The sequence below is a fragment of the Vipera berus genome, assembly GCF_964194415.1.
Source record: "Vipera berus genome assembly, chromosome: 3".
In the NCBI taxonomy this organism is placed as follows: domain Eukaryota; kingdom Metazoa; phylum Chordata; class Lepidosauria; order Squamata; family Viperidae; genus Vipera; species Vipera berus.
The window spans coordinates 108,202,658-108,229,026 of NC_138204.1; the positions used below are offsets into that span (position 1 = coordinate 108,202,658).

The 26,369-nt window shown below is 41.6% G+C and overlaps 1 protein-coding gene across 1 annotated transcript in view; it reads right to left on the reverse strand.

The window, feature by feature from the left end:
• Positions 1 to 280: 280 nt before the first annotated feature.
• The window catches only part of LAMC2 (laminin subunit gamma 2), an 83,988-nt gene continuing 57,899 nt past the window's right edge, over positions 281 to 26,369 (reverse strand). Inside the window, exons 11-23 of the mRNA XM_081323234.1 lie at positions 25,148 to 25,351; positions 23,219 to 23,355; positions 22,357 to 22,513; positions 15,824 to 16,029; positions 14,967 to 15,049; positions 14,537 to 14,674; positions 9,812 to 9,956; positions 8,434 to 8,583; positions 7,944 to 8,058; positions 4,180 to 4,379; positions 2,836 to 2,994; positions 2,617 to 2,716; positions 281 to 1,258 (exon numbers count right to left, since the gene is read on the reverse strand). Coding sequence (XP_081179360.1) covers positions 1,008 to 1,258; positions 2,617 to 2,716; positions 2,836 to 2,994; positions 4,180 to 4,379; positions 7,944 to 8,058; positions 8,434 to 8,583; positions 9,812 to 9,956; positions 14,537 to 14,674; positions 14,967 to 15,049; positions 15,824 to 16,029; positions 22,357 to 22,513; positions 23,219 to 23,355; positions 25,148 to 25,351 — 2,045 coding nt within the window. The 3' untranslated portion in view covers positions 281 to 1,007. The remainder of the gene's footprint in view (positions 1,259 to 2,616; positions 2,717 to 2,835; positions 2,995 to 4,179; positions 4,380 to 7,943; positions 8,059 to 8,433; positions 8,584 to 9,811; positions 9,957 to 14,536; positions 14,675 to 14,966; positions 15,050 to 15,823; positions 16,030 to 22,356; positions 22,514 to 23,218; positions 23,356 to 25,147; positions 25,352 to 26,369) is intronic.

Sequence of the window (26,369 nt, forward strand, 5' to 3'; positions counted from 1 at the left end):
TTAACAAAGAAGTGACCTGAATGCCATCCTCAGCCTGAGGTGATATAGATACAACTCCCCCTCCCAAATCCACCTCTTAGACCACTACCTTTATTAAATTCTTTCCTTCCTAGTTTGTCATTTAGTAAGTGGAGATAAAGTAAATGATGGGAAATGAAGGAATTATCAAAGGCAGGTCTATTTATACAAGCTTATGTAACCTGTGTATAAGGGCCCACACTTCCCTGCTTGGAAATTGTCTTTCCACCAGTTTACTGAACACTCTACTAAAATCTCCTTCCTATCACAGAATGAGAGTTACCAGAATCCCTAGCCTGAGGTAATTATTGTAAAATTAGTTTAGGTCTATGGATAGATACATGTTCCAGCTCCTATAGGATTATCTTAACAGCCATGGAAGTGGGAGGGGAAATGTTTTTGGAAAGGAAATATATTTCTAGAATGCTTAGTGGAAAAGTTAATTATTCATTGACTAAGAATTTGATAATAGAACAGAATAAATTTAGCAGGCTGCAGCAACATCCATTTTCTTCTGCCAAGTCACAAATGAAGAGAGGAAGACCAACGGCTAAATAAAGCTGAGAGTCAGTGGTAGATTACTGTCTGAGATAGCACCTCCAGGCGAAGCCAGAAAAAATACATAGGATTTTATATACTGGAAGATACATATCCTATTTATCCAGCCTGTGTTCTTTACAGTTGGCTTCTCTGTCATATGATCAGACTGTTTCCCCCTTCTTTTTCAAGTGGGGGAGGGCTTGAATTATATTCCTTTCAAATTATGCTGCTGCTGAAAGGTAGAGGTTGCCTCAGAAGGCAGAGTAAGGGAATTGCCATCCCAACCTGATGAACAGGCCTTCCAAGGGACCTGGTCAGTAGAGTCACAAGCAGCCATTTTTGTAAGGCAGTATCTCTTCATGTCATCCCAAAATCATTTCTCTAACCCTGATGTTTGTCCGTGGCTTGGTAAATGGGATTGATGAACGTCTGCTTTCCCAACAAGGTCTTCAAGGTCTCTCAATGGCTTGTACATTGTAACATTTTGGAGGAAGAGTATCCTGGATCACCTCCAAGTTCTTGATATTTACAAGGATCTCAGTAATGCTACTGTCCAGCGTCTGGACTCGAAGCTTCTGCTGGCTGGCTGTTTCCTCCAGCTGCAGCATCATTTTTTTCAACTGGTTGTTTCTTGTTCTTGCGTTGTCAAGATCAGTTTCAAGCCTGTTCACACTTTGCTCATCCACATCCTCTAGTTGTCCTACCAAAAGAGTAACAGAAGAATATGTTGTGCTAAACCCATAGTTCCAAACTGCTAAGTAGCTGCCTCATAATCCAAGAATCAACATTTATAATACTACTTTCTGAACTTGTTAGCCAATGCACTTTTTTTTCTCAGATTCCTCTGGGAAATGGCAATGTTTATGATAAATGTATCCTTGAGAAAGGGGATGGTCTTGCCAATGCTTAAAGAGGGATGTTCTACCCCCTGCTAAAGAATCCATTGCTAGACCTGACCATTTTGGACAATTTATGTTCCCTTTTTAAGGAAGGTTGTTGAGAAGATGATTATGTTGGAGCTTCAGAGAGGAAGATGGAGAGCTAGAGGAAGCAGATAATCTAGACCCTTTTCAATATGATTTAAGATCTGGTTATGGGACTAAGACAGCATTGATTAGATTTATGGATGATTTGTGAATAAGATGGAAGTAGTTTATCCACCCTTGTTCTCCTTAATCTCTCAGTAGTTTTCAATAACATTGATTATGGTATCGTTTTGGACCAACATCATATTTAAAAGTTGGGGACATTATCTTATTGCAGGATTCAATCTGAGTCAGTCACTGGGACCAAGCTTTTGGACTCATGCTGGAGCTCATCCTCAGGGAACTTCTCCTTACCAGAATATGTGCTTTGGGCTATTCTGTGTGGAGTATTTATGTGGGGCCTGGTTGGATATGGCTTTTTAATGGGTTGATTAGGATGTTGTTATCTTGTGCTGGTTTCATTCCCTTCCTCTGGGATCAGTTTTGGTGTTGATAGAGGGTGGAGGTCCTCAGGGCTTGGCATTCACCCCACTCCTGTTTAACATTTACATGACCTCATTGGATGAGGTCATCTGAAGGCACAGTATGCTGATGATGCTCAACTATACCTCTCAACCCTCATGAAGGTGCATTGGCTCCAGTAGATTTTGGGTACAATTCAAGCTGCTGGTTGTCATCTATAAAGTTTATCTGAGCAATAAATTTGCTAAACTGGCTTTTAAAGTTTAGGTGAAGATTAAAAATTGTAAGTGAACAGCTTTTTATTAAATGCTTACATAATATTATCATATATTCTGTATTGTTGATACCTCAGTAGGGCTGTCTTTGTGAAATAGACCAAATAAGTGAAAAGTACACATTGAATATCCCTTTCATATTTTTACAGACTAACATAAGAATCCAAATGATGATAAAAATTATTTGCCCTCCTGCCCTCATGTTCAATGATCAGCACATGTTTGTTGTTGTCTGTTATAATTAACTTAACCTGATTAATTGACTTTCCTTGACTCATTTACTAATGAACCCCAATTATGTTTTAGCCATAAACGGAAACCACTTTGCTTCTTACCTATCGTGCGCGAAACATCTTCTAGGAATCTGAGTATGTCTTGGACAGCATTCGCAGTACTGACAGCCTTGGTTCTGGCTCTCTGGGATGCCTCAGTTATCTAGAGAAGTATCAATACTAGATTATCTTAAACTGCCCAGTAGGCTTTCCAATGGAAAGAGAAGTTTCTTCAAAGCTCCCATTATAAAAAGGCTCCCATTATAAAAATTGGAAACTTACCCCTTGAGCCATGGAGGCGTCCATATCAATCTTCTTTGCCTTTTCTTGCAGTTCCTCCCCCACAAGTTTGACCTCATGCTTCAAAGACATGATCCCACTCTCCAAGACAAGCACACCATCTGCTGTCTGATTTGCTTCCAAAGCCAGCCTTCCAATCTCCTGGAAATACAAATACAAGAAATAAATACAAGAAAATCAACAGAGGATATTCTGATGGCTATTTGAAGAAACAAGTTTGGTGGCTTGAAGTGCAGAATTAATAAGCAATTGTAACAATTTTCAAGCAATCCCCCAAACCTGAGACATTAACCCCCCCAAAATCCCAAAACCAATGGTTCTATCAGAAACCTCTTTTGTTTTTCAGGTTTTACACCCCATGTTTATGGAGAAGTTCAAGCTCCATATGTAGTGGTCCTTCCACATGTTTCCCTACTAATGCCCTGAGAGATAGATTAGACTGAAAGTGATGGAGCTAATATCACTCATTGAATTTTTGTGAACTAGAACATGAGCCTCCTTACTTCCAATATTTTTTTTTATTTTCCCCAATGCTGAAAATTAATGGTACCCTTAATTATGGATTCAGACCCAAATCAATATTCACCTTTGAGCAATATCAGATGTACATAACCACAAAGGATCAGTTGATCACTCCAGTTCTGCCAAATACTTCTATCCAATCTATAGATAAGATGAAAGCTGCTATAGCAATAATGGTAAGCAACTCAAGTGAGAGATGGGAAGTCTGATGTAAATCCCATTTTGCCAGAATATGTCCAGTGGTCTCAGACAAACCAATAGTTCCCAGTTTCAATTGCCCATCCACAATATGAGATGATTATTTATATATTTATTTGTATCCTGCTTTTATCATTTTTACAAATAACTGAAGATGGTGAACATATCCAACACATTTTTCTCCTATTTTCCCCGCAACAAACCTCTGAGGTGGTTGGCCCAAGAGAGAGTAACTGGCCCAAAGTCACCCAGTTGGCTTTCATGGCTAAGGCAGGACTTGAACTCCAGTCTCTAGCCTGGTGCCTTAACCTCTAGACCAAATTGGCTCTCAATTATTCTGACCTAATAATTTTCTTATAAGAATGAATACATGAAAGTATCCATGACAGATTCTGAATAATCTGAAGTTGTATCCAAATGCCAAGTAAAGAACAATGTCTTCCTGTATTTGTTGAAGTTTTGGAGGATGGCATGCTATTCAATCTAAACCTTTAAGGATATAAATTCAAATGGAAGAAAATCAAATTGCCATCCATCCTCAAGCTCACTAGTTCTTCCATATCCAGATTATGATAACCACAACCACTCTTTTTCGCTCCTCTGTACCTGATCAATGTTCCCAGCAATCTCCCTTGCTTCACCAGACATTCTCCTGGCTGATTCTGCTTCATTAACAGCTTTGCCCAGGGCTGCTTCTACACGCCTCAGTTTTTCACAGGTGCTTGCAACTTTGTTGATGATGATTGGTAATCTTTGCATAGCATCCAAGGCTTCTTTTTGCCTGTCACCTACTTGAATAGTTAAATCTATAAACAGAAAGTAGAGAAAAGAAAGATAAATTTTAAAAAGTATTTTTTAAAGAGTAAGTTATTTGTGCCTCAGTTCTGTTGAATTATCATTTTTCTAATGCTTTGAGATTACACATTTGGGTAGATTAAGGAGGAAAATGGTACAAGATAGAGAATAAGGCAGACTTCATGCAGAGGGCTGGAGCCAGATGTGATGTTGCAACTTTAGAATCTGAATATTGACTGCAGGGCTAAAGTTTCCCACCCTCTAATTCTGGATATTCATTAATTTAATTTGTGCCCTGCAGTGAATTCTCAGGACAATTTGCCAAAGGTGACCATAAACAATCAACTCTACAATTTAATCCACAAAATCCAGCTCTGAACATTTGATTAGGAAGCAGACAAAATCTTGCAGGATCCAATCTGGGTCAGTCACCAGGATGAACGGATTCGTGCTGGAGCCCATCCTTGGGGAATGCATGAGAGAGGGAGAAATTCCCTGAGAATGGTTTCCAGCCTAAATCCAAAAGCTGGGAAGATAAAATCTCTGGTCCTGGTGACCAACCCAGATTGGATCCTGCAACATTATCCTGAGACATGTATATTCGCCTTCATTCATGAGACAAAATCTTCCCTAAATCTGGAATTGTCAACTACAAGCTTTGCCTCAAATGCTTGCTGAGATAAAAATGTTTTTACTGGTTACTAAAAGATGAGAACAAAAGATGAGCATGTTTTGTTGGAGAGAGAATTTCCAAATGTTAAACAAGCATCACTGAAAAAGCTTTGATTTTGTCCTCATTAGTCTAACCTCCAAACTATTACCATTTCCAGACTCTTTTGAAAGTCTTAATGTATAAGAAGGATACCAATCCTGCCCAACCCTTTGAAAACAAAGCAAAAATGGAGAAAATTAAGGAGATGTTCAGAATTACTCTTGTAAGAATCAGGAAATTTAGGAAATATGTCAGCATATTCATTGATATACAGTGCTATAAGAAATGCAAAATAATATTTATGTGTTGTAAAGGAAAGTTATATATATGCAAGCTACGTTGTCCTAGGGAAAAAAATATAAAACCTTTTGAAAGTCTTAATGTATAAGAAGGATACCAATCCTGCCCAACCCTTTGAAAACAAAGCAAAAATGGAGAAAATTAAGGAGATGTTCAGAATTACTCTTGTAAGAATCAGGAAATTTAGGAAATATGTCAGCATATTCATCGATACACAGTGCTATAAGAAATGCAAAATAATATTTATGTGTTGTAAAGGAAAGTTTAATATATTCAAGCTACGTTGTCCTAGGGGAAAAAAATATAAAACCTTGATTTTAAAAACCAAGCTGGAATGTCTTCGCCCTACATGACTCTTGATTTCTTATTACATCTTTATGGCTCAATGTCTATGGAGATTCTCAGTCATCCAGGTTATCATTTTCCCAAAGGTACTTTTTCAAAAGCCAATTGGACTTTCTTTGTTATCCATTGAAAATGTTTCACCTCATGCAAGAAGCTTCTTCAGTTCTTCAGCTGAACAGTTGAAACTTCTTGGATGACAAGTAAAACAACTTCAAGCAAAAACAAAGTCCAGTTGTCTTTTGAAAAAGTACCTTTGGGGTGATCTTTATGGCTCTAATCAGATTTCTCTATCTACTGGTGTACAATTATGTTATCTTTCCCTTACACACACACACACACACACACACCCCAAACATTTTAAAAGAGTCCAAGAGCTTACTGAAATAAAATATCACATTAAATAAGTTTTAACTGAGCAGCTCTTTTCTTGATTTATGTTCATGTGCTGTGATTCCATTTCTTATTAAGTTTTTACATGGTCATCATAACTATTTCTAGCCTGTCTCTCAATGAATTTCTCACCCATTATTACAGTGGTAAAATTTATTCCAACAAGGCCCTTTGGAGTATGTGAGACTCCACATATAACCCCTGCAGCTTACACGAGCTTCATCTTCCCACCAGATCATCTAGCAGATGCAGAGATTAAATACCTTTTGGGATTGAATCCAAAGGTCGATACAATCTTACCCACTAAGCCTATCCATTCCATTTGTAACTTGAGGATTCGTAGGAATAAATGGTGTACCTTGAACGCCATCACTCCCTGCTTTTGCCCACACATTTGCTAATCAAATATGCAAGTTCTTAAGTGTACATGAGGTATATCAGGGTGGAGAAGGCCATGGGGACCTTGTGATGGAACATGCCACCTGCTTCAGACCACCCAAGGCCTCCCCTGACCCACTGTGATACCTCATTCTCCCTACAATTGCTTTTCCTCATCCTGTTGTGATGGATTCACTTACCTTGTGAAGATCAGTAAGCTGTCTCCTCTCCAGCCTCTCTGCTGCACAAGATCACGGCCCTGAGAAGCTTCCAGTTTTGGCCCCCAAAGTGTTTGCAATCTGAGCAAATCACTGCCTCAAAGTGTCCGCTCAGCTTGCAAACACTTTGGGCATCGAAACTGGAAGCTTCTCAGGGCCGTAATCTTGCGTGACTTCAGCACATCAATCTGGGGCTTCGTTCTTGGCAGAAAAGCCTTTTTGCAAAATGACAAAAGGCTTTGCAAATGGAGGGAAGGCCTGAAACATTAAAGCCTTTAAGGCTGCAGATCTTGTCCAGGCCTCCATTTGCAGAGAACAGAGGCCTAAAATACAGTGAGATCACACGAAATCAGTAGTGTGAGATCTCGTGTGATCCTGTGGTACTTTAGGCCTCCATTCTCTGTGAACGCACCGAAGCCCTGAAGCAGCGAAAAAGACCAAGAAATGAAGGCTCTCTAGATCTTCACAAGATGAGTATCCACAGACCTAGTGCCTATGGACACCAGGCCCGTGGTGGGGGGGAATAGGCAGGGCGTGTTGTGATTCAGGGTCAGCCTGTGGGTTCGGCAGTTGGGTCGGACGACTCAGAGGAGGAGGGGGGTGTTGAAGACCTTGCTGAGGGGGTTGAAGATCTTGCTGATGATAGCCCTCAGCCAGGCCCCTCCCACTTGGTCACCACGGAGACCCAGCTGTGTGAGCCTGACAGTGTTGATGAAGATGACCCACAGCTGGCCCTGTTCAAGGACGCCCGACGCAGGAGGCAGTCAATTAGGAGTAAACAGAGGAAGGCAATGGGGCTTCTCGGAAGGAGGCAGAGAGAAGCCACGCCCTGAACTCTATATAAGGGGAATGTCTGGGAGGGCTGGTTTGCTGAAGGCAACCGCTTGGATTGTTCCTGCTTCTTAGCTCGTGTTTTATGGTTGGTGTCTTGTCTTACTCTGTTTTATGTGAATAAATTTGGCAGGCGTAATTCCAGCCTCTTGCCGTTTCTAAAGGGGTTGTCCCTGCCTTTTCTGCAGGGCCGGTAGCAGGCTGGTACAGAACAGGGCGAATGTTGCAGTGCCTCTGCAGTCATTCATAAGGGTGAACGACTGCTTTGGTGCTGCAACATTTGTAATTTCAGGACTTGTTCATAAACACTAGGGGGTGCTTATCGCATTCACTAAGGGATTACCTGTACTCCCAAGCCCCATCAGAAACTTGCAGCTTGTTTAGACCCATGTGCAACTCACCCCTCAGCTTCTTCAAGATATTCTCAACATCATTGAAAGCAGAATCACCAGCACTCACTGCCTGCTGGGCTTTTTGCTTGGCAAGGTTGACACGAGACAACAATTGAACTAATGACTGTAATCAGAAAGCAAGACATGAGTGTGAAAATGCACAGCATAAAAATTCAGTTTTACATCTGTGCTGTGTACAGTAATAAAGGGCTTCCCTACTAGGGACCTTTCACCTAAGACTCAGAAGGTCAACGGTTATTTACAGAACAGGTTCAGACTTTTAGTATACTTCAAGGGATGTGCTTTCTAGTGGGGATTCCTAAGAGTGACATAAATTTAGTCAATATTTTTAATGTTCATATAGAAAAAAAGACCAACCATAAACATGCTATAATGTCATAAAAACCCATGATTAAGATTTTGGTTGAAAGTTCTCTGCTGAAGAGTAAATATTTATGGACCCCAAAACTTACAATTTATATTTATGTTGATTATTTACCTGTCTGTCATTTTGTCCTTTTTCCAATAACAGTTTGATCTCTTCCTCCCACTTCCCTAAGTTGTTTTTCAGCTGCTTGTACTCTACCATGTAAGTCTCTATGAAGCCTGATAAAGAGTCAATTTTCTGCTGGAGTTGTCTGGCTTCCTCCTAAAACACCAGAGGAGAAAATGAGTGAAAGCAGTGAAGCTAAAGAGGGCACGTTCTGAAATTGATTGGACTTAAACCCATGTATTCAAAGAGTAATTGCTAGTTTGGCTTTTGTACTTCTGAAACCTGCAAGGTTGGTAATTCTCTTCCCAACATCCTTTGCTCCCAGGGAAGTCCTGGTTTCTCAGTTCTTCTCATATATCATGTTCTTAGGATACTTCAATGTTCCCACACTGACCTTGGCAGTAAAACCCTTTTTAAAACTCCAGCTCTTCAGCAACACTTATCTAATAATTGTATCTCAATTGCATAAATCTGGTTGACCACTAGATGATAGCCAAAGGATACAAAAAAATCCCCCTAACTCTTTCCTGCCAGTGAATGGTTAAAAGTTTATATAGTCGAAACATTCAGTCAGTGCAGTACAAATGGAAAGAAATAGGGGGAAAATTAAAGTAACCCAAGTGCTAACTGAAAGAAGGGTGAACATAGTTGACAATGTTGGGCACTGTCAGCCATGAAAGATAGACCAAACAGGAATAAACGGTAGATGAACTAATTCAACTTTACTGTAAGGTTACATTGACAGAAACTTGCAAATCTGAAAATACATTTCTTCCTCAGTTCCCTTTACAGCCCTGAGCCACTGGCCCTGTCCACATGCCTACTAAGGGCTAAGTTGCCTTTTATCTGACTATTCCTTTGATTGTATCTCTTTGTCCCATCTCCCATGATCATTCCCACATATCATTACAGGATAACAGAATAACAGAGTTGGAAGAGACCTTGGAGATCTTCTAGTCCAACCCCCTGCTCAGGCAGGAAACCCTATACCATTTCAGACAAATGGCTGTCCAATCTCTTCTTAAAAATCTCCAATGATATAGCACCCACAGCTTCTGGAAACAAGTTTTTCCACTGATTGCAGAGAGCATAGATATTATAGCCAAGGAAACAACTTATCATGGCCCTTGGGATGTCGTGCACTAAGTTGCATAGACAGCAGCACTGGACTGAACCATTTCTGGGTGGGTGGTAAAGTCACATTGTGGGCAGCAGGGGGACCTGTCAGAAGAACACAGCAAAGCATCCTTGTGGATACAGCCAGAGCTTCTCTTTCCCCCTGCCAGAATATCCCTTGTTGAAGAAATGAATGCATGAAGTAAAAGAAAGACATTTCTGGAAATCTCCTGGAAGAACTACAATTGATCACAAACACAAGCCTTACCTGAAAAAACTTTGTGTCAATCTTTGTTAAAGGAGTCAAGGAGCCAAGCTGCTGCTGGCTATCTTGATAGACCCTTTCAGCGTTAGATGCAGCTTGGCTAGCATCAGCCTCCAGTTCTTTTGTCAGCAGCTTCAGCTCATCATATCTGCAGATCAGAATAAAACCTCTGAGCCTAAAAAGGGGCAAGTCTCTCTTCCCCCCCCCTTAATGCTTTATCTTGATTTATCCCATTTTGACTTAAGTCATATGTAATTTGGGAATGCAAAATCAGAATAGTGTAACCTGCTCTACGTTTGGCTACCTTACATACTACTGGATTTTCTTTGCTAAGAATCCAGGTCAGGAGATGAATCTCATGATCCTTCTGAAGTTATTTCACAAGGAGAAGTTTGCCCCCCAGGAATAGAAGAAGAGAAGTGCCAGTATGAGTTATTTTTATTTTGCTGCATTTGATTAATTATATGCTTTTTTTACTATGAAACATACATATCTCCAAGATGATCTATTTATTTGTGTTGGAATTGCTCCTCTTTTCCTCTCTTTTTTCTCACATAGCATTAACCCCCAGAAGCATGAGGAAGAAAGCCCATTGGAAAGATTGGGAAACTAAGAGTGAGAAGTCTCTTTTTCATAACCATTCAATATGTTCAGCATGGCATATATAAAGAGAAAATAATGAATTCAACATTGGATTTCTGCGCTTTGCCTTTTAATCATTCAAAATAACTGGTAAAGAGCCATATGGAGAATTTATATTCATATCATCATCATCATCATCTTCAATAAAAGTCAGGTGACACCATTCTATCATATTCCCTGGGCAATCAAGAAATGGAACCCCTACACAGTGTTAGCTATAAAGGAACAGAAATAGTCTTCAACACTGCATTAACAATGTTCTATTGACCACCATCCCAAACTTAAGATTACAGCTCTTGAGATAGTAAAAATTTGTCACATTTCAAGAAAGGAAAGTCCAGCTCTGGACAAGATATATGAAAGAGCACCAAAATTACTCTTTTGTATAGGAACTGGAGTGCAAAGTCTCCTATTAGGAAATTTACACTTTAAGATTCTTCAATTTAGCAGAAGGTTAACAAGGATAAATAGAAGGAAATACATAGCTAGATAAATAAAAGCAATGATAAGCCTCTCTCCAAAATCTATAAACCAAGAATAACTAACGTGAGGGATTTTGAAGAAAGAGGGGAAAAATGTTTACAATAATTAGACTATTGAGCTTACATTTTGAAGAGATTGCTACTTTGGAAAATTTTTATGTATGTATGTATATGTGTGTGTGTATGTATGTATATGTATATATGTATGTGTGAGTATATATAGGATTGGGAAGCACGCTCTTATAGTCTCTGTGAGGCCAGTAGTTTGGCTAATGAGCGTGTAACTGGTCTATTCCGCTCCCGCCCTCCTGCAATCATCAGTCCTGTCTCCATCAAGTGCGCTGACATCTCTTTGATTTCAGGCGCTCTGCCTCTCTCCACTCGCCCTTCCCATAGGGATCATTCCTCCTGCCACTAGCAATCCTCTCGCTGTTCATTTAAACCTTTCACACTCACTATTGCTATCATAGTTTGCCGCTCGCCCCCGGTGCCAGCCTCGCCATTTACCCTGGTCAGGTGCCCTCTCCCCATGTCTTTGGGTCCAATCTGCTTCCCAGTCCTAGCTTATACTCTGACAATGTCAACAGGCACTGACAAAAGCTCAGTTTTAATAATTTTTTAAAGTCTTGGTGATCCTTGTTTCTAGTTTTAAACATGTATATACGGTACATGTTTCTAGTTTTAAACATGTATATTTTTAGGACTATTTTAGATAGATATGGGTGAGCCACACTAAATCAGGCCAGGCATTGGAAAAGCCTTGCCAGATGAAGAACCAACAACTATGAAAATCTAACCATTCTACACTATTGCATTCGCAATAACTTTCCACCGAAATCACTCCAGAGAAAACCTCCAATTAACACATGGGAGGCTCGTGCAGTAGTCCGGCAATTCCAGAGACATATGATTCATGTAATGATCAACGAGAACCATAGACAGATTGATACCCAAACCAGGACAATCACAGAACACTTTGAGTATTGTGAAACCGCATTGTCACAGGAACATTTTGACATTCTCAATTCACAAATACACTCAGCATTACAGAGAGCATGCTGGAGTAAAAGTGACATTTTAAAATGTAAAATAGGGACGTTAACAACTACAGACCAAAAAATGGGTGAAAAGTTCACCCTATCGTCCAAAATGCTCATGGAAGGGCAGCTCTCAATTCTGCAAAGGGATGCTGGCTTCAACTCAATGGATGCCACACCCACTGATTTCACATCAGCCTTAGAGTCAGCAATTTTCAGAATTAAAACCAATGAGGAAACAAAGAATTCCATTAGGCAGTGCCTAATAGGACTTCTTGTCAACCAGAGATGGGACTACACCTTGTTAAGATCTGAAGAGATAGCCCTCCAACAACTACACAGGGACAACTCAATCATGATTCTGCCAGCCGACAAAGGTAGGGCCACTGTGGTAATGGATAGACTGGAGTATAACAAGAAAATCCAGACCTTACTTAGTGATGAAGACTCCTACCAAGTTGTTAATAAAGATCCCATGACAACACTTAGGAATCAAATCAACAAGGTGGCTGACAGACTCAACAGACAACAGAAGATTCAGGAGAAGGATTTAAAAATGATCCGACCCAGGGACTCAGCCATTGCACGCATTTACAGATTACCTAAAATACACAAAGCAGGTGTCCTGTTGCATCCCATCGTGTCTCTCAGAGGCACCCCAACATTTGGGCTGGCAAAGTGGCTCAGCACATGACTCGCAAACACATCTACCATTGTGAAATCATTGGAAGATTTCTTACAAAGGTTAAAAACATTGATGATACAGAAGGATGAAGCCAACAACAACAGGTATCACGACTTGCGGATGACAGAACCACCATCTCCACCTGGGCCACACTCCCTTACATCCATGGCATCTCAGAAGTAGCAGCAAGAATGTTATCGGCACACAGCATTAGAGTGGTGCATAGACCCAGTCAGACCCTACTCTTGCTAAAGGAGGCTTTGTTATCCGACCAATATTCTGTCAATCAGCACATTGAATTATTGCCAGCCTATCAGATGCTGCATCAGCAGGCAAGAAGACAGAAAGGATGAACCAACAACCACCGCCTCCCTGCATGAACAAGAAAATAGATGACAAGTTCTCATCAATTAACGTGTCATCACATCAAACGATGATGAGAAGGCTGACTGGACCCAAAGACATGGGGAGAGGGCACCTGACCGGGATAAACGGTGAGGCTGGCACTGGTGGCAAGCAGCAGACTATAACAGCAATAGTGAGTGTGAAAGGGTTAAACAAAGAGTGAGAGGATTGCTCACGGCAGGATGAACGGTCCTGACAGGAGTGACGAGTGGAGAGAGGCAGAGCGCCTGAAATCAAACAGACATCAGTGCGCTTGACGGAGATAGAACTGATGCAATTGATTGCAGGAGGGCGGGAGCAGAATAGACCTGTTACACGCTCATTAGCCAAACAACTGGCAAGTGATCAAGCCATTGTGGCTCCAAATGTACAGGAGTCTTCTGCAGTTCTGCATCAAAGATACCGATATGCTTTTTTTTTTTGCTTTTAATGGAACATTTAACAAGCCAAGATCATGTTTAAAACTGTTTTCACAAAATATGTCTTCGGTCAGACTTTTTCTTTGTTAGAATGAGATCTTTTAAGACTTACAGTAGGTCTTCTAATTCCAAATGGTGAGGAAAGCAGAGGTTACTATTTTTTATTTTCATTCTTATTACTGCTTTCACACTCAGAAAAGAAGGAGAAACTGGGCTCAGGAACTATAAGAGATGGCAGTGCCAGTTCTTGATATTGGACTAATCTTGGCCTCATGTGGGAGGAACCCTCAGAAGGGAAGACCTCTCTCACTTTACAATAACAACATTGCAATAACAGGTATACATAGCTCCCATAAATATATGGTTTGCTCTTAACAATCATATTAAGATTTTGATATGATATGATGTGATCTGGAGAAGTAAATGATGTTAACTGTGGAAATCAGGAAACCCAAGCAGTTCAAATGAATATAAGGATTTATTGCAAGCTTAAGCTCTGTACAAGAATCTGAACTACTAATGGTCAAAGCAAATTGACAGTGGATAAGAGTTAATGGCAGGGACGCGGTGGCTCAGTGGGTTAGGACGCTGAGCTTGTCGATCAGAAGGTCGGCAGTTTGGCGGGTTGAATCCCGAGTGCCGCGTAGCAGAGTGAGCGCCTGCTACTCGTCCTAGCTTCTGCCAACCTAGCAGTTCGAAAGCACGTAAAAATGCAAGAAGAAAAATAGGGACCACTACGGTGGGAAGGTAACAGCGTTCCGTGCGCCTTTGGCGTCTAGTCATGCTGGCCACATGACCACGGAGACATCCTCGGATGAGCGCTGGCTCTTCGGCTTTGAAACGGAGATGAGCACCGGCCCCTAGAGTTGGAAACGACTAGCACGCACGTGCGGGGGAACCTTTACCTTTACCTTTTAAGAGTTAATGGAATTGAAAGTGGGCTGGAGTTAGATCTCTTGTGGGCATGAAGGGACTCGAGACTGATGACACATTTGACCCCTCCCTCAGGTTCAACCTGGTCATCTTACAGTAACACCGCACAAAGCCCACCAACTCACTTTTTCTGGAGCCCTTGCACAGAGGTTGCCCCAATACCTTCTCCACTTGCAAACGCCTGCAGCAATGCCAGTGCTTCTTGGGAGGCATCTTCTGCTGCCCTGGCTGCTTCCTCAATGGTATCTGCCAACTGTAGATGACTGAGAAAGAATAAGAAATAAACAAGCTTGTGAGAGAGTGAAGCTTATCCATGAGCATCTACCATCCTTCTCTCTTACCCCCCCCCAAACAAATATTGGAGAACCATATCGGCAAAAACATGAAGCAATTTGCCATCGTCATTGGACATTTTTAAAACTTCTTGATCTAACTTATACTTTCAAGATTTTACAGTGGACAACTTCTTTAAAAGTTGTTTGGTTGATGCTTTTAAAATGAGTCCATTAACAGAAACAATGTTTGTCAGTCTGGGGCAGATAACAATTGATTCACCTGTCTGCTAACTTCATGGCTTCATTGGCTAAGATTAAGAACCTGTTCGAACCACTTCCAGTGGCATCTGGAGAAGGCACAATCTAAGGAAGGGAAAAAGTAATATTAAGTTGTGATTCCATCATGACCCATATCTCTTGAACACAAACATGGAATAGAAGATCTATACTTGGAAATGTTTTTCCAAGTGAAACAAAAATTGTTTCCTTAGCTGCAGTCCCTGATACTGAGTAGCATGGTCTTCAATGGCATGAATTCCACAAGGATTAAAACATTTCTCAAAACTGCAGGTTCTATAAAGATCTCTTGCACTTTTCCACAAATATGTTTCTCCAGGGTGGTGCCCATGAGCTCCAATGTGCCTGTAGACCACAGCCTTGATGCTTCCAGCCTCAAAATCCAAAGCAAAGGAGGTTTTATGGTATAATGAGGGTGGGAATGGGGAAAGTTTTTAATTTTATTTATTACATTTTATGTGCTGCCCATTTCACTCTCCAAAATTATTCTGTGTAGGTTCTTCCTAGAACCTGTGTTTGTTGCCACCCTAAAATTCCTACAGAAATGCTGAAATTGCCCTCCAAATGACAGAGCTGGGTTTTGGTGGGGAAGTTGGAACACAATAGGAACAAAGACTTCACAAAGATTTCCCATTCCCATGTTTACCCTTAGAGTGTGTGTGGGGGGGGAGCTCCATCAAAAGACATCCATTTTGCCATTGGATTTTGACAACACATTAAAGTGCTAGAGACTTGTTTGTGTTTGTCATAGCTATCCATCCATGATTTACAATATGCTCATGCTTTCCAAATTTCATGTAACCTACTGGCCAAAAAAATTAAACAAGGGAAGATACTTGCCACGCCTTCTATCTTTGCTTTACTCTGATCCAAATCCAAGTAGGCTTTCTCAATCAGCCTCTGGACATCTTGCACCTGACTCTGGTACTGATTGCGCAGAGAGTTCATCCTACTGGCTATTTCATTTATCTCATCCAGATGACTCCGGTAAGTGAACTCTTGGGACTTTACCTTAGAAAATCGGTTTCCCAAAGCCCTGCCAGTAGCTAATGTGTCATAAGAAAAGGACAAGAAACAGATGAGAACAAGAATCAACATAAATCATATTGAAGTAGAAATAATGTATATGGCTGGAGCAAAGCCAACTAAGCAAGCAGATACAGTAGATTTCATATGATTTCTGGAAAATCCCACTTAGAAAGACCATTTTTGTCAGAATATCTCATGGTGACAGATAGGAGAAGAAATAGCTGCCTACTCTTCATCATTATCAGAGATAAAGTGGACAGGCCAGTTTAAATGCTGTTTAACATATTTTATCCCTTAACTTCAGATTACCCTGTGTGTACAGATTGTAGTTCCCATGTTGTTTGTTTAAATTAGCCAGATAAGGATTGTTATTGGGATTACAGAAGATAAGAAGAATGGTATAATGCTTTCCTGTTTATCCATGTTCCATCCAAACATTTCCTGTCACCTGAGATTTGCACTAATTAGCACTTTGTATTAATTCATTTGTATTAAACTAATAGCCATGGCTAAATGTTGCATATTACATACAAGATATGCTTTGGGTTCATTTAAATAGTTCCTTGATAATACATTGTTGGAAACACCCAGCCACATAATAGTAACACTATTACTATCCATTTTTGATAATGTTTTCAATTTCAATAATTCAATTTTTGGAATGTTCCTCCTATGTCATTGTTGCTTTGAAAATAAACCAATTTCAGAAGAAGCTGGAAAATTAGGACCCATAAAGGGTGGTTTTTTCCCCTCAATAAAGCTGCAAGCTCACATTTCATCAGTTTTTTTAAATAAACTGTTTTGTTTATTTGTTCCTTATTGTGGCTGTGACTAAGCCAGGATTAATACTCTCAAAAACTACTGATTCCAATAAAATACTGTATGAAACATCTTTAAAGCATTCCCAATTTTAAAAAACTGGAATGAAATGGAATTAACTTTGGCTGGATTGTACTTTCTGCAATGAATTGGAGAACTACTGAATTTCCTTAAACTATTTTTTAATGGTTCAGTACATATTTGAAGACTTATGAAACTCTATGTTGAGGAATGTAGAAAAGGACTGGAAAGCCATTTCTCAGGGGACTAATAGAGATTCAGTATGGCCAGGTGTTTGGTTCTGATAGACGAGGACTCAGAGTGGTTTAACAAGGAATGAGTTTATTGAATACACAAAGTCAACTGCTAACTGTCAAATGTTGCAACCCTTTTATAGGGAAAGCGTTTGAACTGTAACCAATACAAACAGTCTCTTTTCCCGCTCCTTGGTTGTGGCGTCCAATGAATGCACCTTATTTTCCCGCTTAAAACCTTGCAAAGCTGCACTGTGTTTGCAATCTCTTCCAAGGCCTATTGCTAACTATTTACATACATAACACCCCTTACCCCCCAGTTGATGTCATTTCCTTACAAAATCCCTTAGGTATTTTGGTGGCCTATGTATTCTGGACGGGTATCTGTTGCTTTGGCTATTAGGGACCCTTCTTTCTGGTTGACTGCTAGGCTGCTGGTTACTACTGGACCTGGGCTCTGGGTTACTGTCTACAGATGTACTGTCTTGAATAATAGGATGTGTTTGGAATTCAGTGGTCACTGGCCTACTTCGCAGGGGTATTTCCCAATCAATTGGACTGAATTGTTGTTGTTGGGCATCAGGGAATGTGTTATCATGCCCAACCCCCACAACGCTTTCAGGCCTAATGTTGTCAGTACTGTTTCCCCTTACTAATCCTTGGTCCCCCTCAGCAGGCACACACCCCCTCGATCTTTTCCTCAGTTGGTCTATGTGTCTTTTACAAATCCTATTCCCTTCCCCCTCAATGATGTAAGATAGGGGACCCAAGATTTCAGTTACCACCCCTGGAATCCATTTGTCCCCTTGGGCGTAGTTCCTGGCCCAAATCAAGTCCCCCACTGCAAATGTTCTGTTAGGAATGTCAAATTCAATGTTTGGTTGGAGTCTGTCAGGATGTAATCTGTCCAACTTGGTCAATATTTTCCTGCCCCACCTCATTTCAGCTGGGCTTTTCCCCGTAGCCGAACAGGGGGTTGTGTGTTGAGCCAACAAGAACTCAGCTAGTCTCTGATGCCAGTCACCTCGAATGATCCTTTTAAGCGCGTCCTTCATGGTCCTCACGTTCCTTTCAGCCAATCCGTTGGTGGAGGGGTGGAAGGGTGCAGAAGTCTTGTGCTTAATCGAGTTGGCCTTGAGGAAATCCTGAAATTCAATAGATGTGAATTGTGGCCCATTATCTGACACTATTAAATCTGGCAACCCATGAGTGGCAAAGAGGCCCCTTAATGCCTGTATTGTTCTGCCTGCCGTTACTGAACTGACCGGTATTACTTCTAGCCATCTAGAGTAACTGTCGACCACTACAAGGAACGTTAACCCCTGGAAAGGTCCCGCGAAATCAATATGGATCCTGGACCAAGGATTCCTAGCTAGCTCCCATTTATGTGTGCGGATGTGTTGTTGTTCAGGCCTGGAGCGTTGGCACAGATGGCAATTGGCAACGCATTCCTCAATGTCGTGGTCCAATCCTGGCCACCACAAGTGACTCCTAGCCAGGGCCTTCATCCTTACTATTCCAGGGTGTCCCTCATGCAATTCAACTAGGATAGCTGATTTGTGGATTTCCGGAATGACTACACGAGTTCCCCAGAGTAAGCACCCCATATGAACTGATAGTTCATCTTTCCTTCTGAAAAATGGACTGTATTTTACGTCCGGGTTGGCGTTGGGCCAACCACTCATGGCCCAGGCCATTACTCTCCTTAAGATGAGGTCCTTATTGGTTGCCTCAGCAATGTCTTTTGCCGTTAATGGCAAATCAGGAATATCCTGTAGGGACATTATTTGTCCCACTGGGGCAGGGTCCTCCTCAGTTGTGCTTAGAGGCAATCTGCTAAGAGCGTCTGCATGACCCATGTCCTTACCTGGCCTGTATTGGAGGGAAAATGAGTATGCTGAGAGGAAAATGGACCACCTCAGCATCCTGGGTGACATAATCTGAGGAGTCTGTTTATCTGTGGTAAACAGTCCCAGCAAGGGTTTGTGGTCAGTCAGTATAGTAAAGTTCCTACCATACAGGTAATCGTGGAACTTCTTAACTCCTGCCACAATAGCTAATGCCTCCCTGTCTATTTGCGCATAGTTCCGCTCTGCCTTGGTTAGTGTGCGGGAGTAGTATGCGATGGGTCTTTGTATTCCTTGGTTGTCTAAGTGGCTGATCACCGCCCCTACGCCATAAGGCGAAGCATCGCATGCCAGGAAGATTGGTTTGTTTTCAATAAAGTGAGTCACCGTTGAATTACTGGAAAGGATGTCTTTTAGAGTTTGGAAACTCACTTTGTGCTTGTTCTGCCATTGCCAAGGGGTCTTCTTATCTAGGAGTCTGTGCAGCGGTTCTGCAATGGCAGCCTTATGTGGTACAAAAGTGTGATAAAAATTTACCAAGCCTAGGAAGGCCTGTAGTTCTGCCTTGTTCCTTGGTTCAGGAGCCCCTTTTATTGCTTTGACTTTTTCAGGGGTAGGATGGACTCCACTTTTGTCAATCCTGAACCCCAAAAAATCAGTGGATTTAACCCCAATGCTACATTTTTCCTTTTTTAATTTTAACCCAGCCTTCCTAAATCTGCCCAGTACCTGTTCCAGCCGCTCTACTAACATTCCTTCATCTTTTCCAGCTATTAGGACATCATCAAAGTAAGGGCATACTCCAGGTATGCCCTTTAAGGTCCTCTCCATCACTTCTTGGAAGATGCCTGGAGCTGCTGCAATTCCAAATTGCAGCCTGTGGACTCGGAACGCCCCCTTGTGGGTAACAATTGTTTGTGCCTCTGCAGCCTCCTTGGAAACAGTTAACTGTAAGTACGCATGCGCCAAGTCGAGCTTGGCGAAGATGGCGGCGTCCTGGATCGTGGCGAGGACCTGCTTCACCGTCGGGACCGGGTAAGCATGTTTTTTCATCCCAATGTTGAGGGTGGCTTTATAGTCGGCGCAGATTCTCACATCCCCATTGGGTTTGAGGGGTGTGACAATCGGCGTCTCCCACAAACCGCCCTCAACAGGTTCTAGAACTCCGAGGCCTACAAGCCGGTCGAGCTCGGCCTCAATTTTTTCTTTTAAGGCAAAAGGCACTCTCCGGGCCTTTAGCCTGATCGGGTTTACTGAGGGGTCTAGGTTAAAGTTAATGGGGGGCCCTTTGTACTTGCCTAGAGATCCATCGAATACGTCTGCAAATTCTTTGCAGACGGATTCGAGGGTCTTATTTCTAATCACTGAATTTATTCCCCCTATCCAAATTCCTAGGGCTGGAAACCAATTAAGCCCTATTAAGCTGGTCCTATTCCCCTCCGTAACTACCAAATCTAAGACCCCCTTAAACCCCTTAAAATTTACTTTAAGGCTGGTCTTCCCTTTTACGATTATTGGACTTTTTTGGAAGTCCATTAATTGAATAGTTGTTGGTTTAAGTGGAATTCTTTTTCCACTTAGTTGTTCAATTTTCTCAAGGGTTTCAGTGGAAATTATCGACACTGAAGCCCCTGAGTCGATTTCCATTCTGCAAGGGACCCCTTGCAGAAGGACTGTAATTTTTAATTTTCCGTCCGGAAAATTGTGCCCCCTTCCCCGCCGTCTCCGATTGACGCGGGCCACCTCCCTTAGAGTTGGACTTTCCACCCGGGGTTTAGGGGTCTCCTTGCCACTAGCATTAGGGGTTACCTTACCCTCTGGCCACACATCGACTTCGTTCAGACGGGTGTCCCGACCGCGACTTCTGCAGATGGCCTGGATGTGGCCAGTCTTGCCGCAAGCCCTGCACTTGGCGGTACGAAATCGGCAGGAAGCGCGGGAATGGTTGCCGCCGCAGCTGCCGCATCGGTTCTGCGTTTCGTTGTCCCGCGGTCTGGTTGCTGTGTCCCGCCACGGTCGTTGTGCCCCGGTCGGTGGTCTTTGCGGTGTTGCGGGTTGTTGCCGGCGGCCGGGGTCAGGCCCCTCGCTTCTGAGTTGTTTTGGTGCCATCTTTCCGAATCGCCTGGAGACTTCTGCGATCTCTTCCTCCCACTGCTGATCCACCTCCCCGCAGTCCACATAGCCCTCTTGGTTAATTTCGGGTGCTGTCGCCATGCTACTGCGGGGGGGGTCGCGGTACCCGGTTGACTCATACGTGAGGAGTTCGTCTAACACTTCCTGTAAATCGCCGGTAGGTTTGGCGATTATTCTATTCTGTAATTGTTCATCGCGTAAGCCCAGCACGACTCTGTCCCTAATTCTAATCTCTAAATTGTCGTATTTGCAACGAACTGCTGCTTCCCGGACGGCAGCGACGAATTTCTGTATGGACTCCCCTGGTCTCTGATTCCGCTTCTCGAAGATGCGCCGCCAAAAGAGTTCGGACCTTCGGGGAGTAAAGTGAACTTTTAATTTTGCGAGGAGGTCGGCATAGGGCACGCTGGAGACTGGTTGAGGCTGGCACAGCCCGACAGCAACTCTGTAGACCGGTGTGCCGCAGATTGTCAAGAGTGCCGCCGCTTTTTTCCGGTCGTCGGTGATTCCGTTCACCAACAGGAATCCCTCGACCTGCCCGATGTATTCTTCCCAATCCTCGGGGAAGTTAGGGTCAAATTCCTTCAGTGACCCAATCTGCGCCATTCGGAGAATTTTTTTTATTCTGCCGCGGCCGCTGAGTTGACTTGACACGTATTCGAATTCCGCCGCCTTTGCGCGACAATTCTGCCGATTCTCTGGTCTTCTGTCTATCCCACCTTCGTCGCCAGTTGTTTGGTTCTGATAGACGAGGACTCAGAGTGGTTTAACAAGGAATGAGTTTATTGAATACACAAAGTCAACTGCTAACTGTCAAATGTTGCAACCCTTTTATAGGGAAAGCGTTTGAACTGTAACCAATACAAACAGTCTCTTTTCCCGCTCCTTGGTTGTGGCGTCCAATGAATGCACCTTATTTTCCCGCTTAAAACCTTGCAAAGCTGCACTGTGTTTGCAATCTCTTCCAAGGCCTATTGCTAACTATTTACATACATAACACCAGGGTTTTTTTCTGTAGGATAAAATTCCATGTGGTTCTCTATTGAAGATGGGCAGTTTGTGACACATGGAAGCTGAAGCCTGACAGAAAGAAAGTAGATCTTTCTCTAGTTGGTGAAGATCATTTATCTTTGTGTGAATATTAATTTAGTATATTTCAAAAGAAAAATTAAATTCATTGTTGTTATTTTTTTATGCAGTATATAATTTGGATGAATCAACTCTGACCTTTTTTCTGTAACATCTGTTCTCTCTTCAGACCACAAAGGGATTTGGGAAGACATGAGTTTACCTTGTAAAATTTCTGTGTCTCTCAAAATCCTCTGGAGCAGTTCCTCTGCTTCCCTCATTTTCCTTTCCAGCTCAATGTAATCTGCTGGCTGTCCGCTTGTCTGGACTCGAGAAGCAAGTATCTCAAGTCCCTGCAGCTGCTGGAGGTATTGATCTATCTGGAAGCAAAGCATATCATCTCTGTTAGCAGGCTAAAATGAATGTTAAAACATGACTAAAAATCATCCAGAAAATAACATTCAGAACTTGATTAGCGACTCCAGAGGCTTTAAGGAACTATAGAACTGAGGCTCAAAGGAATCAAAACTCACATACTGTATGTGTAAGTTTTATTTCAGTTGCTCATTATGGTTGTTTATTCATTGCAGTGGTACTCAATTCTTAAACACTGAGAACAATTAAAATGCAATTACTGGGATGTCTCTCATTTCTGCAGGGTCTAAAGTAGTTAATTAACCTAAAAACTGACTTATTATGTGCCACTTATTTATTATTTATTAATCTGGTTAAAATCTGGATTGGAAAAACACTATTTTTAAAGATTTTAATTTTTAAAAATCCAACAGCAGATGCCTTATTAGTTGAGCATTGCAAAAATTATCCTACACAGATTCAAATGCCTCTTCCAGTATGATTCCTATTGGACACGGGTGCCTTAAAAAAATAGGATTTTTCACCCCTTCCTGAATGGAATACTGGTTTTGCTCATAGTGGCACTGGTTAGCTTTGTTACAGATTCTAACTAACAGTAACCACTTCAGGTGTCCTACGTCCAAAGAATGAAGGGCAAGGGAGGGAAAAATATTTTCTACACCACCAACTGATATAAACATGGTACCAAAGTACCAAGAAGAGACGCCTACCTGAGTCTTCACTTCATGGTAGCAGATTGGACAACGGGTGTGTTCACAACTAGGCCCTTCAAATCCTGGCTTACAAATGCAGCTGCCATCACTACGACACTGTAGGGGCTCGGAACCTACTGAATTGCAATTACAAGCTACCAAAGGTAGGAAAAAGCAGAATATTTAGAGATGGTTTGATCAGAACATGTAAACTACAAAAGCAATTTCTCTTTCTTTTAAAGCAGATTACTTCAACCTAAACATTTTGTAACTGCAATCTTCAGATCTCCATCCATCCACCCATCCACATAGCTATCCATATCACTTTTGTGTTGCTCTAGGCAGCTTACAATAAAATAAAATATGCAATATAAAAAATAAAAATATAACATATACCAACTGGGCATTATCCAGCTAATCATTCACACAGTCAAGAGATGGGCTGTATCCAATGGCCAGGGCCCTAGCCTAGTTTTCACGGCCTTACAAAAGATAACAGGATGGGGCCAATCTAATTCCTGGTATGATGATGGTCTAGATCAGAGACTCCCAACCTTTTGAGCACAAGGGACCGGTTCCGTGGAGAGAGGTTTTTCCATAGACCAGAGGGGGTGTGGTTTTGTGTGCTGCCTGCATCCCATGGATGAGGCTTTGCTTGTTTGTGCAATCTGGTTGCTGGCATGCCATGGCCCAATACTGGTCCACGGACTGGGGGTTGGGGACCCCTGCTCTAGAGGATGGGTGCAATGGCAAAAAAGGTTTTCCTTCTGGGCCCTGTTTGCTGATACTTCTTAGCTGACAATACCCAAGGCATGATCCCAATCATGGTAGAGACAATTGAGGAGAGATTTGCACTCAGTACTGTCAGCAGCTGGAAATTTTGGTAGCTTCAGACCCAATTCATCTAGAGGACAGCAGTTTATGAAAAGCTGTACTAACACAAGCACCTTATCTTTGACAAATTGTCAAATTATGAAAGTCAAAATAAAAAAACCAAGGATAAATGATAGACTGATAATTCACTTCAGTTTTGGCTTGTCATTTATCTATAACAGACGGGAGCAGCCAGCCAGCCTTGGCTTATCTCAAAAAATTAAGCAGGGATCAGCTAATTAGATCTTGGATGGAAGATAACCAAGGAATCCTAGGGAGACTAAAACATTTCAGAACATTATGACAAGCATTACAAGTACAGGGGAAAAATTTAAGAAAATGTAGATTTGACCCTCCTTAGGGTCTTTTTAGTGGTAAAGGCAGGTAGGGGTAAGGTGCATTCAGATTTGCAGAATCCAACCTGTACAGGTGGAATAATTAAAAAAAATTCTTTAATTAGGAAAAAGGGATAACAGAAGGAGTGATCTCTATAATGCAACTTGACATGAGCTATACTATTCTAACTTGGTAAATCAATGTAGCTGATAAAAATCTCAAATGAGAGTTATTTTTCCCTTATTATCAATGTCCAGAAGTCAACTGAATGGGCCTAAGTCACACATTAACTTATGCTCTCCAGCCTTGAGATACCTTCTCAGGATGATGCCAATCCACAGAAATAAAATAAAATACATACACAATACGGAGCACTACATGATGGTATGTCAAGCCAGCAAGGTATGTTAGTGCATATTTACATCTCTCATTAATAGTTCCCATGCATACAAATAACTAATTAACTAACAGAACTGCCTTTCCAACCCATGCAGTTCTGACTATAGGGACAATAACCTAATTTATACAGTAGCTCTCCTGTGAAAGTTACACAATTGTCTATAACCAATAATACGTGGCAAGCATCTTGTGTTGGAAACAATTTATAATTAGCCTTTCATGATCACTTGATTGCCCTTGTTCTGGTTTACCACCATTCTTTCAGTATAATTGAGATAAAGCTCTCTAGTTATACTGACTTTGAAATCAACCTTCTCTTTGTGCAAGGTGATGGTGTACCTTGGCATTTCTCTGCTGGGTTTGTGGATAAAGTTTGTCCAAAGAATCCATCCTTGCACTTGCATTCCCCTGTCAAGCGGTCACAAGTCCCTGAAGCATTTGGGTCGACAGTGTTACACCAACATGGCTGGCAGGGTCGTACTGGTCCACTCTCACCCAAGGGGTCTCCAAAATAACCATTGGTGCAAAACTCACAGCGAGAACCTAGAAAGAAAAAGAACGGTGAAAAGCAAGCAGAGCAAGTCCTGAGCCAACCACACAGGAACTCCCCCCCCCTGAACTCTACCTGGAACACAAAGCTAAATAAGCACCCACATTTTCTAATCTGTGGGATTGTGTGTGTGCACACAACTGTCTCACAAACTTGCAGTTCAGATTGTACACTGTGTTTGAATTATTCCTGAATTCTTTAATATTAACATGTGTTATCCAGGGGTATAATCCAGGCATAAAATACAAATTGTATCTGCAGTTGCCACACTTTGGGTTACAAGAATACTGTATGTACACGAGTGCTTAGAACAAATTATTGAGATGATGGGAAGGGAACACAGGATATTAAAAAGAACCTGAAGTCTCAATTTTTTAAAACAATTTCAGAAAAAGAAGCTTTGTACTGTCAGTTAATGGAAAAAGCAGGGATGCTTAGAATTTTACTATCTGCTGTTTATCTGCTAAACCTTCTCCACTGGTTTTTATGATATGCACTTGCAAGAGCAGTTCTTCTACTTGCCTTCAAATACCACAAAAAGTCCACAAACTCTTAACCTGATTAAACCAAAAGAGTTACATTAACAAAGCCTAAAACAATTCATCACAATAATAAAATATAAATACCATTGTGAAGTAAACTATTTAAATGCATGTATACACTTTTTCTAAAATCACGCATCATAGCAAAGCCCTCTTATTTTTCTTGATGATTCTTCATATTGTTTTCAGTGCATTGTATGGTCAATCTTAAATTGTCTACAAGAACTTGACTACAAGAGCTTGAATGGCATGTTCAATTGCTAGTATAGTGAGCTACAGGTGTAGTATAGCATTAAACTAGTACTGTTCTTTGCCTATTCAGATTGGAATTGGATTTATTGAGGTAGGAAGAAATTTGCAAGGTATTTGTATTCCATCTGATCAGCAGCACTCATGTTTCTCTTCAAGGCATACAATTCCCTCTTTCAAATTTGTCCTATGTTTCTGGTATGTCACTCCAGGCTACAGG